The 12,922-nt window shown below is 40.8% G+C and overlaps 1 protein-coding gene across 3 annotated transcripts in view; it reads right to left on the bottom strand.

Moving 5' to 3' along the window:
* Positions 1 to 12,607, bottom strand: part of TUSC3 (tumor suppressor candidate 3) — a 162,756-nt gene extending 150,149 nt beyond the window's left edge. For all 3 annotated transcript variants that reach the window (XM_053578464.1, XM_053578463.1, XM_053578465.1), the window contains exon 1: positions 12,173 to 12,607. In XM_053578464.1, coding sequence (XP_053434439.1) covers positions 12,173 to 12,310 — 138 coding nt within the window. In that variant the 5' untranslated portion in view covers positions 12,311 to 12,607. The remainder of the gene's footprint in view (positions 1 to 12,172) is intronic.
* Positions 12,608 to 12,922: the final 315 nt, after the last annotated feature.

Raw genomic sequence — 12,922 nt, 5'->3', positions numbered from 1 at the left:
AGGTCCTCAATATGTATAGCCAAACCACGAGTCTGGACATCTGTCTGGTCATCTGTCTCTGATTAACAGACCCTTATGTTAACTCAGATATTCCTTTTCTTTCACTAACTCCAGGTCTAGCGGATAAACCCTAACTCTTTCAGCCAAGTATCAACCAGAGAATCTTCAAACCCACCTATACCCTGAAAGCCCACACTTCCAGATGTCCCACCATCTCAGGTCAAACCTTCTCAGGCACACTCAGGAAGTGTATGCCTTCCACATAGTGATTCATGACTTTACCTGTAATCCCTGTCTCCCTAAAATGTAGAAAACCAAACCATAACCCACTATCACAAGTCAACTTGTTCAAAGCTTCTCGGGTGTGGGTCCAGGTGATGGTCCACAAATTTGGCTCAGAATAAACCTCTTTAAATTATTTTACAGAGTATGGCTTCTTTTCCGTTGACATCATAAAGGCCAGGGTGGTAAAGTTTCAAAAGAGGAAGAAATAGCTAACAATGTCAAATGCCATAGAAAAGTAAAGTAGGAAAGGTTCCCATTAGGTCTAGCAATAAGAAAACCAATGGTAGCCTTCTCAAGAGCCAATTCAATTCAAAAATTCCTAATTCTATCTGAAATCAGCACATTATGATATACATGTCTATGTGTTTATGATTTAATTAAAAAAAAAGAATTTGTCAAACAGGGAAATTGAGTATTTCATGACAAATTTTGCTTACCTAATACACTATTTTTTAAAATTTCTTTTGTAATACTGAATCAGTTTGTGCTACCAAAAAAAATCACTTTGAAAACATGACAATCTATATACCACATTCTGAGAATTCATTCACCAATTATCAGCACCACTAACATTCATTAGGCACCTGCTACATTTCAGGCACTATGCCGAGTACTTTCCAGGATTATCTCACTTAACACAACTATAGAGGAGAGACCCGCAGACTATCTCCACTTTACAGATGAAGAAATTGAGGCTTAGTGAGATGAAGTGATTTGACAAAAGTACCTTTTTACCAAGTATAAGGCATTATGCTTGACTATGGTGATACAGACACGAAAAACCCAACCCTTCTCCTCAAAGAGCCTATGAAATAAAGGGAATGACAGATAATGGACAACACTGTCTGACAGTGCTACAAAGAAATAAGCGCAACGATCCCCCAAGGTGAGCACTCCGGGTAAGCACCTCATCACAAATGGGAAAGGGGGAACTCGCCAAACGTGATATAGAGGGAAGCATGCAGAGTGGTGAGAGCTCCTACGAGTGGTGAGATACAAAACAGGATAGGTGGGAAAAGGCTCACTCAGAAAAGGAACTAAGTAACATGCAAAGAAGTTTGGACTGTGAATCTGCAGGCCAATGGTATTCAAACAGCACGCCCCCACGACCTGACATTCTTCAGTGACGTCTCAAGCGATAGTAGCTTTCGCTGGAGTGGAAAGGAAGGATGATGAAAAAAAAAATCACAGTGACTTGAGTGACATGAGCCCAGACTGCTGACCTTAGCAAGTAGCAGTGTTAGAGCGATTTACTTAGTGTCATGGATTGTAAGCAGAACAGTTTGAGGAAGAAAACTAAAACGGACTTTTACCCTCATACTTCATCCATGTAGGTTACATACAGTTCTGGATGCCAATGTGACTTAGGCTTCCCTTAGCCTAATTTATTTAAATAGCTTACTGAAGAAACAGAAGGCCTAAACTTTATAATATTCTCAAAGCAGGCAAGTTTAAACAGTATTAACAGGATTGTTTTATGTTTTGCATCTGCCAAATCTTTAATCATTTTTTGGATTAAAAAACAAGTAGCTTGAAAAGAAAGTTCCATAAAGGCTCACCATGAAAAGACAGAGTACAGAACAGTGATAGTTATTAAAACAGTATGAAAGTGGCTGGGCCGGGCGTGGTGGTCATGCCTGTAATCGAGCACTCTGGGAGGCTGAGGCAGGTGGGTTGTTGAGCTCAGGAGATTGAGAGAAGCCCGAGCCATAGCGAGAGCCTGTCTTCACTAAAAACAGAAAAACTAGCCAAGTGTGGTGGGAGCCTGTAGTCCCTCCCAGCTATTTAGGAGGCTGAGGAAAGATGATTGCTCAAGTCCAAGAATTTGAGGTTGTTGTAAGCTATGATGATGCCAAGGCACTCTAGCCTGGGTGATAGAGTGAGACTCTTCTTCTTCAAAAAAAAGGAAATAATAAAGGGGTGGAGGGGACATTAACAGCATAAAGTCTCAATAGTTGAGCAAGTGAATATGGAAATAGAAAGTGTTCTGTTGGGTGGTGCCTGTGGCTCAAAGGGGTAGGGCGCCGGCCCATATGCCAGAGGTGGCGGGTTCAAACCCAGCCCCGGCCAAAAAAAAAAAAAGAAAGTGTTGTGTCAAAAAACCTTCCTTTACTCCCAGTTTTGTTATTTAGCCGGAAACCTGACTTAGCTGCACGCACATTCCATAATGCAGTATAAAGAAAGCGCATTGTACAGGTATTATTCTCTTACGATTTGCACTACGTTCCAACATCAAAGCATGGGACTCATGTCGCTCTCAGTGGGAAGTTATGTTGAATTATAGGACCATAATAGGAGGGTTAGACCTTGCTTCAGCCATCCTTCCTCCCCAGAAAGGCTCCCAAAGGAAAAACGTACAGGAAGCAATGGCAAAACACAGCACAACCACTCAAGTTTCATGAATATGAGGAAAAAACCTTTACTCTCCTTGCAAATTCTGAAAAACACTGACCTATCAGCATTCTTTCCTCCTGAAGGAGATCCCAATTTTTCTTTTGCTTAGTCTTAACTCATTAACCAAAAGAACATTATTAAAATATAATCCTTTAAAAATAAAAGTTAGCTACTCAGGAGGTTGAGGCAAGAGAACCAATCACCTAAGCTCAAGAGAAGGAGGGTGCTGTGAGCTGTGACGTCATAGCACTCTACTGAGGAAGACAGAGAGACTGTCTCTAAAAAAATAAAAAAATAATAAAAGTTAAATGTCTCCGTATATTTTACTTAGTATGCCTTTAAAATGAAACCACCTACCAATCTATTAAAAGCACACACACACAAAAGGAAATAAATACTTTTAACAGCACTGACTACTATCACACTACTTCCTTAACAAAAGAAAGTATTCACATAGAAAACCATCAAATACCAAGGCATAAATAATTCTTCCACTCTTTCTTTGGGCTAACAGCTTTAAAAGGACATATTAAATTTATTCTCAATCTTTTTCCAATAATGTTTTGGCTCACATAATATTTAAATACAGAACATTAATTCATACAATAAAAATTTATTTAATGAAAGGAACACATGGAAAAATTCACTTCCAAACACAAACAGGTATTTCTTTTTGACAATTTCACTCTTATCTAGTCTTGAGCGCCATAGCCTCAGCCTAGCTCACAGCAACCTCAAACTCCTAGGTTCAAGTGATCTTCCAGTCTTAGCCTCCCAAATAGCTTGGACTACAGGTGCCTGCCACAACACCCAACTAATTTTTTCTATTTTTTAGTAGAGATGGGATCTCACCCTTGCTCAGGCTAGTTTCAAACTCCTGTGCTCAAGCAATCCCTCAGCCTCCCAAGAGTGCTAGTTTATGGGTGTGAGCCGCCGCACCGGGCCTACACAGATGTGTTCTAACACTGATCACATAGATTCAAGGGTCAGGAAGGGCTAGATATACCTAACAAATCCTCTACTGCAGTGCTTCTCAACCTTCCTAATGCCACGATGTATTTTCATTGTTACAAAGGGATCTCGACCCACATGTTGAGAACCGCTAGTTTACTGATACTTAACACCTAATTAGCAAATAGTATTATATTGCTAGTTATTAAAACATTTACAATTTAAGATTGTAAATGTAAATGGTGTACAATCATGGGCAAAACATTTAATAAGTTCAACAGGACTTCCTTTAGTAGAATGTTTTTAGATAAAAAAAAAGTCAGAAATCGAATTTGAATAATAAAGAAGGTTATTAACTCACAGAAGGAGTCTAGAGTTAGAGCAATTACAAGGCTAGCTAAGTCCTGTCAGCAAGTACCCATGTTCTTTCCATTTTTCTACTCTGGTTTTGCCCTCAGGCTTTTACTTTCATGGTTACAAGGCAGCTTCGGCAACTCCAGCATCACAATGTCACATACACACCCCAAGATGGGAAGGAAAAAAATTTCCCTTCCTTTATAAAAAAGGACATTTTTTTCAAAAAAAAAAGACTACTTTATAAAAAAGAAAAAAACTTTTCAAAAGTCCCCTATATTGTATCACACACTCACTCTGAAAACAGTACTTTGCAAGATTAATAGAATAATCACAATGATTTCTAATAAAAATTATTGCTTGGGGGTGGTGCCTGTGGCTCAGTGAGTAGGGCGCCGGCCCCATATGCCGAGGGTGGTGGGTTCAAGCCCGGCCCCAGCCAAACTGCAACCAAAAAATAGCCGGGCGTTGTGGTGGGCGCCTATAGTCCCAGCTACTCGGGAGGCTGAGGCAAGAGAATCGCGTAAGCCCAGGAGTTGGAGGTTGCTGTGAGCCGTGTGACGCCACGGCACTCTACCCGAGGGCGGTACAGTGAGACTCTGTCTCTACAAAAAAAAAAAAAAAAAATTATTGCTTGGGGCTGATAAGTGACCCAGCTTTTCCCAATAATTAAACCAAATCACAGTACTGTTATCAAAGACAAAAGTTAGACAAACGAACTTGTCTGCCACAACAATCTACCATGCAAAGACATTGTAAAGATTTTATACCTGTTACTGACTCAGGTAGAAGGAGGCTTAAATAAGAGAAATTTATTTCTCAATACTTCTGGAGGCTGGAAGTCTAAGGTCAGAGTACCAGAATGGTCAGGTTCTAGCCTGGGCTCTTCTGGGTCAGATTTTGGTCTTATCACTGTATCTGTAAGGTGGTGGAAGGAAAAGAAGAAAGCTCTGTGGGGTTCCTTTCATAAGGGCACTAATCTCATTCAGGAGCAATTCACCCTGAGGATCTAATCGCCCTCCAAATGCCCCATCTCCTATTACTTCCATATTCACAGTTAGGATTTCAACCTATCAATTTGGAGGGAGACACAGTCAATCCACTGTAATAATCTAAGTGGCGTGCCTAGCATCCTGTATTGTTATTTGATTTTTCTTTCCTGATATAATTTAAATCTTATTTTCAACTCCCAAGTTTGTTCAATTCATTAGGCTATACTACAATATTCTTTCCACTTAACATTTTATATGAGTATCAAACAGATTCCACAAATAAGCAATTTTATACTTTAAATTTTATTACAAAACTTATACAAGTATGAACTAATTAGCCAATGCTTTGCTGTTTCCCAGCAGAGAAGACTCTACCAAAAAAGTTTCAAAAATTGAATCAAATCATTATTGACAATTATGTTAAGCTATTTAAAAAGTATATATATACTTTTAAAATAAACAACAAACATTTCAATTAAATAAAATCAATGCCACAACTTATTTAACCTATACTAAGCGTCCTTTCCATTAAAGGTACTTAAATTCTCATGGTAACATAAAGAGGAAAGGAAATTCCTTTTTCACTTTCAAATGTCAAACTCAGTAGGTATCTTTATATGATTAACCAAAATTTAACAATGGCTCGGCACCCATAGCTTAGTGGTTAGGGCACAGGCCACATACACGGAGGCAAGCAGGTTCAAACTACCCTGGGCCTGCTAAACAAAGATGACAACTGCAACAAAAAAATAGCTGGCATTGTAGGCACCTGTAGTCCCAGTTACTTGGGAGGCTGAGGCAAGAGAAACGCTTAAGCCCAAGAGTTTGAGGTTGCTGTGAGCTGTGATGTCACTGCACTCTACCAAGGGCAACAAAGTAAAACTCTATCTAAAAAAAAAAAAAAAAACTTTAATATCAAATGTAAAGACTTCCTTTTCCTCTGAACTATTTTCAGTTCATTAATGCCTTCAGGATGCTGCTCTGTGTTGAAATTTATCATAGATTTCAAAATACACTATCAAATTCACTGTTTATACCTTTTCTCTTCCAGGGTTAAACAGAAATGAAGACAGGCAGGAAAACAGATAGTAATTACTATGAAAGAACATATTATCCATTCTTGTGATAACATTTTTGAAGTTTAATATTAGAACTAAATATGTTTTACATATCCATGTATAATAAGAATAATCATATTTCCGCAGAAGAAATCTATGTGAAGCTAGCCTCCCTGCATACTATCTACAAAATACAGAATAAACACCACAAAGATAAATTATACTGGCAAGTGATTAGAGAAAAAATGAAGTTCTAGAATGTTAAAATTTATTTACCATAAAACAGCACTGTTAACAGCAATAAGAAAACAGATGGACCAGATGGCCAAGGGAAGGATTAAGAGCTTACTTTTAGATATGCTCAATTTGAGAAGCTGCAGAAATCTTGCCCAATAGATAGAAAAACTTGATAGAGACCAACAAAAGTATTATCCATTTGTTATACACATACACACATGCACATGTGTGTCCACACACTGTTATATAACAAACATTTGTTCAGTACCTACCTGTTTTCCAGTAGAGGATGACATTACTCCTCTACTTAGCCAAAGGCAAATTTTCTATCTTGACGGGATCAACATGGTACACAAGGTGGGATTCTAATGGAAATAAGCAATCGGGAGATAGTCTGATATGCCAAATAAACTGGGCGATGACTGAAGCAAGCAACATCACCCACAGGCATAACAAATCACACTCAGATCTAAAATCATTGACTATTTACAGTTAAACAGAAGAGAAAGAAAAAGTAAATGTAGCAGAAGGTGAAGAGTTGATTTATTATGTATTTATTATTTGTGGCTCAGGTAACATTTCCTGAGAGTTTCTGAAGAGTGCCAGTGGAATGACTCACTTGTCCTGGAACATCTTTTCAAGGATTTTTGTATAGCACATGGCCATGGAAAAAGAGTCCTCATTCTAGGGAAAAAATGGGCACATTTGTTTATTTTTGAGTTTAATAAGGATAACATCTTCTTCTAGGACAGAGGCCAAACAAATTTATTTTGAAAGATTTGAGTTCCCTGAAATCAAAGTTCCTCTGCTGTAATACAACTCACTATGGGCCTGGGCATCATCTGGCCCTTTTCACCTTGTTCTGTGGGAAATGAAGTTCTAGGAACCAGTGCAAATACTGACACTCTGGCAATTCTGTTGCCGTGAGTCATAAACTATCCTTCATGTGTGACACAGGAATCCCACATCTTCTGTCCATCATGGGTGACACTGTGGCAGTCTCAAGAAGCAGCTTTGGTTATTGTTGTCATTTCCAATCCAAGGGGTTATCATACATATACTCAACCTAAATGAAACAACAGTTGCCTGACATCCATACCATCTGTGTTTATGTATATACATATTAGTGTATAATTATTATGCTTTTTTTTTTTTTTTTGTAGAGACAGAATCTCACTTTATCGCCCTTGGTAGAGTGCCAAGGCATCACAGCTGCTCACAGCAACCTCCAATTCTTGGGCTTAGGCAATTTTCTTGCCTCAGCCTCCCGAGTAGCTGAGGCTACAGGCGCCCGCCACAACACCCAGCTATTTTTTTGTTGCAGTTTGGCCGGGGCCGGATTTGAACCCGCCACTCTCTGTACATGGAGCCGGCACTGTACCCACTGAGCCATAGGCGCCACCTACTATGCATTTCTTCTGTGATGTTTGTGAACTTTTTCTTCCCCTTAACTTCTTTGCTTAAAGGCAACATTCATTGCTTACTTTCATCCTCTTTTATCGTTTGCTAAGATAGTAAAGTCTCTATTTCACACTTGTACTATGAAAAATAACTGGATGTTATACATCTCCACGTAAAATATGCTTAAAACCATTAATGATGTACAGAAGTTATGTCACAAGCAATTGAAATATATTTCATTTAGGCATTCTACTTTGTTTTTTTGTTTTGTTTTTTTGAAACAGTCTCACTTTGTCACCCTCAATAGAGTGCTGTAGTATCATAGCTCACAGCAACCTCAAACTCTTGGGCTCAAGTGATCCTCTTGACTCAGTCTCCTGAGTAGCTGGGACTACAGGCACCTACCACAATGACCAGCTATTTTTAGAGATGGGGGTCTTTCTCTTGCTCAGGATAATCTCAAACTCCTAAGCTCAGGCAATCCACCCACCTTGGCCTCCCAGAGTGCTAGGATTATAATCATGAGCCACCATGCCTGGCTTAACATTTTACGTTTTAGAAAATTGTTATGAGCTGTTTAATTTTTCATACCAAAAATTCACTGTTACCTATATATCATGGCCTACTAGCTAATCACAGTCTTTGAAGATAAATTATTACAATAGCTGCTTTTAATAACAGCAAAATCAGTAAAGGTACCGAAAATCAGTACAGAATTTGAGCTCCTTTTATGTTATAAAGAGGTTCTTAAAAATTCAAATGAAGCTGATTAACTAGGAAGTGTTAATGATGTAAAAAATAAACAGTCAAAATGAAAGCAATATGCAGTAGATATGAATATGCAAATAATATACTGCGAAGAATTCAAAATCTCTCATAAACTCACATTGCTAAGGATTCGAAAATTATTTTTTAATAACTATATTCAATTTAATTAAGGAAAGTGACTATGAAAATCTCCATCTTCTTTGCCCATTGACTTAATGACTTCTCTTGAGTATATTCTCAGAGAATATAACAAAACTAATTTGGAAAAATGAAAATATCTTAATGAGACCAGGTGCAGCGGCTCGTACCTGTAATCCTAGCATTCTGGGAGGCCAAGTCAGGAGGATCCCTTGAGTTCATTAGTTTAAGACCAGCCTGAGCAAGAGCAATACCCTGTCTCTACTAAAAATAGAAAAAAAAAAAATGCAGGGTGGCGTGCACCTTTAGTCCCTGCTACTTTGGAGGTTGAGGTAGGAGGATCTCTTGAGCCCAGGAGGTTGAGGCTGCTGTGAGCTAGGCTGAGGCAACGGCACTCTAGCCTGGGCAACAGAGTGAGATTCTGTCTCAAAAAAAAAAAAAAAAAAAAAAGTCTTAATGAAGCAGCATATGCACGTGTGCAAAAATAAACACACACACAAACCAATCCATAGAATATCACCAATTCTATGATGCAAAATCTCCCACTGGGAATTCTCAAACAACAAAAGAGAGTTTAGAATTCTCAGCGTTTAAGTAATAGATCTTTATTCTAGAGCCCATATAATTTACTTTTATAACGTTTATTTATTTAGCAGAAAAAAATCAATTATAAAAATCTTACTACATTTTAGAATCTCATTATACTAATGTTTTCACTTAAATGAGGAATTCAGAGTAACAGCTACCACTCTGTGATCATTTGTTACCTTCTGGGTATTGCACTAAGCACCTTTTTTTTTTTTTGAGACACAGAGTCTCACTTTCTTGGTAGAGTGTCGTAATGTCACAGCTCACAGCAACATCAAACTCTCAGGCTTGGGCAGCACCTGTGGCTCAGTGGGTAGGGCACTGGCCCCACATACCGAGGGTAGTGGGTTCAAACCCTGCCCCGGCCAAACTGCAACAAAAAAATAGCTGGGCATTGTGCAAGTGCCTGTAGTCCCAACTGCTCAGGAGTTGGAGGTTGTTGTGAGCTGTGATGTCACAGCACTCTACAGAGGGAGACAAAGTGAGATTCTGTCTCTACAAACTCTCGGGCTCGAGTGATTATCTTGCCTCAGCCTCTTGACCAGCTGGCATTACAGGCCCAGCTATTTTTAGAGACAGGGTCTTGCTCTTGCTCAGGCTCTATACACAGTCTTAGTAATCCCAACAACAACCCTGAGATACAAGAATTATGTATTTTAAAACAAGCAAACTAAAATTCAGGGAGGTTAAGTGGTTTACCTGATGTCATACAGTTAAATGTCATACAATTAGATAAAGGCTGAGCTGTAATTGGACTGACTCAAAAACCAGTGTTAACTAACTACGATCATCTTAACTATTATTTCCTTAAAGCAAGGAATGTTCATTCTTGACTCCAGGCTCAACTTCAGACTTTAATTTGACTTCCTCAGAAGGAAGGAAAACACTCACTGCTCATGCCAAGTCAACAGCTCTGGTACATGTGTCAGTAATATTTATTGTGACAAATTAAGTTCCAAATGCTATACTTTCTAGGTCAACAATATAGTATAGGATAAGGGGCATCAGCTTCTAAAGTCAGCAAGAAAGAAACCACATGTGGTCAAAACCACCTTGGGCTACAATTACAGAATGTTTCCCTTCCAATAGTAGAAGAGATCAGTTTGTAAACTGTGTACCAAACATGGAACTGGCCTGTATTTCAGAGATATGCTCTTCTTTTCCTAAACAAAAGATACGTACCACTCATATGACAGCTATTGGTATTAGGCTCTCCTGCATACCACAAAGTAATTTTGAAAACACCCTTTTTAAATTCTCAACAATGTTCTCCCTAATTTTTCATTTTTAAAATATCTTTTGTACAATATTTTAACAGAAATAGATATTAAGTTAGATTTAATTATTTATACTAAATTAACAGGCATTTCCACATTTACAGTAGTCTTATAATTGCAGATACTCAGATGCTATGAACATGCACACTTTTCAGATTTTTTTCTCCCTTCAACTAAAAGTTCATAAGGTCACAGTGATCTTCCTAAGAGATGAATTTCCATGGAGTTCCTCATAATCTTTCATTTTCCTCTGCTCTGGTAATCCACAAGAAACTCTACTTTTCAATGTCCTCCTTTCTCATGAATAGCTATGAAATCTAAAACTCTTGGAAAATGATATATAAATGCCAAGTGCTAGAAAATGTATCATTAATTTATATTTGTACATGTAATTTTTCTTTAACAATGGTTCTTCTCTAAACCCCTTGCCAGAATTCCATCAAGGATTTTATATGGCCTACTTTCATGTTAAAATAAAGAAGCTAAAAAGAACAGTAGTTAATGTTGAACACATGGTTCTTTGGAGTAAAGGATAAAGACAAAGAGAATCAAAATTACTTCGCATTTGAGACTATTTTTTCACTATCCCTGCTCAGCTATTAAGATAATTTTGGTAAGAAGATAATTAAACCTGATTCAGATTTTGAGCCAACTGTAGGTGCCAACTTCACCAGGAAACACCATCCTGAATTATAAGCAGAGTACTCTCACCAAAATGGTCTAACATTAGAAACCTTGGTCACATGCCCAAAATAATTATTATTCTGTTGCTGCCAGATTATCCAAGATGGATGACTGAAATTCCCAAATAACTCTACAACTATCTTAAATACCTACAATACTTTAAATACAGTCACTTCAAATTTCACCCTCAACAAAATCAATGGTGGGACTAAGATGGAAATCAGGTGGTCTGAACTTCAGTGCATAACAAACAACAAGGTCATTCTCACAGGTACAGAGTTCAACATGAAAAAAAAAATGAACAAGGCCTGGAGAGGTGGCTCACGCCTGTAATCCCAGCAACTCTGGGAGGCTGAGGCAGGTGGACTGCCTGAGGTCACGAGTTTGAGACCAGCTTGAGCCAGATAGAGACCCCCCCCCCATCTCTAAATATAGACAGGCCTTGAGGCGAGCACCTGTTGTCCCAGCTACTCGGGAGGCTGAGACAAGAGAATCGCTTGAGCCCAAGAGTTTGAGGTTGCTGTGAGCTGTGACGCTACGGCACTCTACCAGGGTGACAGAGTGAGACTCTGCTTCAAAAATAAATAAATAATAATTAATTTTAAAAATTCACAATTAAGAATACAGAATTAAAAACACATTTTCAGTATTCTGTTGCCTTTTCAAATGAATAAAGGAAGCGGAGTAAGAAAACAAGGAACGAATAATTTCCGTAGGTTACAAATACTAACTCCAGTTCTTTTCACACCCAACACACCCCTTTTGGGGACACAGCGCCCGAAGCCCCGCCTCTAGCTGAGGATCAAAACGCCCAGAGTCCAAATGATGCGCCCGGAGTCAAAGATCAAGCGAAGGCTTTTCTGGTTTTCGAGTCCAGACCCGAGGCTGCGGCGCCCGAGGGAACGCCCGGGGCTCCCGCCCACGCGGCTCCCGCCCCAGGCCGCCGCCGCCCACGCCCGCTGCCTAGCAACGCGCCGGCTCTGCCTAGCAACGCGCGCCCCGGCCCTCCGTGCCCGCGGGGGACTGCCCAGGGGAGTCACTCTACCTCCTTTTTCTTCTGTCCTCCGCCGAGCTGGATGCAGAGGAGCAGCAGGAGGAGGAGGAAGGGGAAGCTCCCGGTGGGCAGGTACCGCAGCCGCCGCCCCGCCTGCCTCCGGCGTGAAGGAGCGCCCCTGGCACCCATGGCTGCAGGGCAGTGTCTCCTCCACGCGCGGTAACCGTGCGCGCCCAGCTCCTTCCGCGCTGCACACCTGCCGGGCCCGCCTCCGGGAGCCCCCTGGCTGGGCCCTCGGGGGTGGCTGCGGCTTCGCGCTGGACCCGGGCAGCAGCCGAGGACGCAGAGGAGGAGACTGACGGAGCATCCGGTTCACCGGGAGAGGGACCTGGAAAGGCGCGGGATGGGGCAGGAAGTGGGCGTGGCGACGGCGCCGGGACTCGGGCGAGGCGCGCGCTGCGCCCGGGCTTTCCCGGACCCGCGCCGGGCGCTCGCCCACATAGCTCGAAGGCTGCCCCGCGCTGGCCCCGTTACTAGGTCCCCGGAGAAGGCCAGGAGCCTGTTAGTCCACGCTTCACCTGGAGCCTTGGTCAGACCTAACTGCGTCCTGGGTAGTGAAGGAACCTGGCCCTGTAGCCACCAGCAATCTCCACTCCCAAGGGGACTTCATTAGGGACGCAGCTCTAAGTCATCTGTTTAACATCCTCCAGAGCTCCCTGGGTTCATAGATGCCGTCCCACGGCCTCACGGCTGTTCCTTCCAGGTGCATTTGAGAGGCATGGGACGCCAGCCAGTCCAGTC

This window comes from Nycticebus coucang, chromosome 24, assembly GCF_027406575.1.
Source record: "Nycticebus coucang isolate mNycCou1 chromosome 24, mNycCou1.pri, whole genome shotgun sequence".
Lineage (NCBI taxonomy): Eukaryota > Metazoa > Chordata > Mammalia > Primates > Lorisidae > Nycticebus > Nycticebus coucang.
Note: the sequence above shows the minus strand (reverse complement) of the source record. Positions and strands in the feature narration are given on the sequence as shown.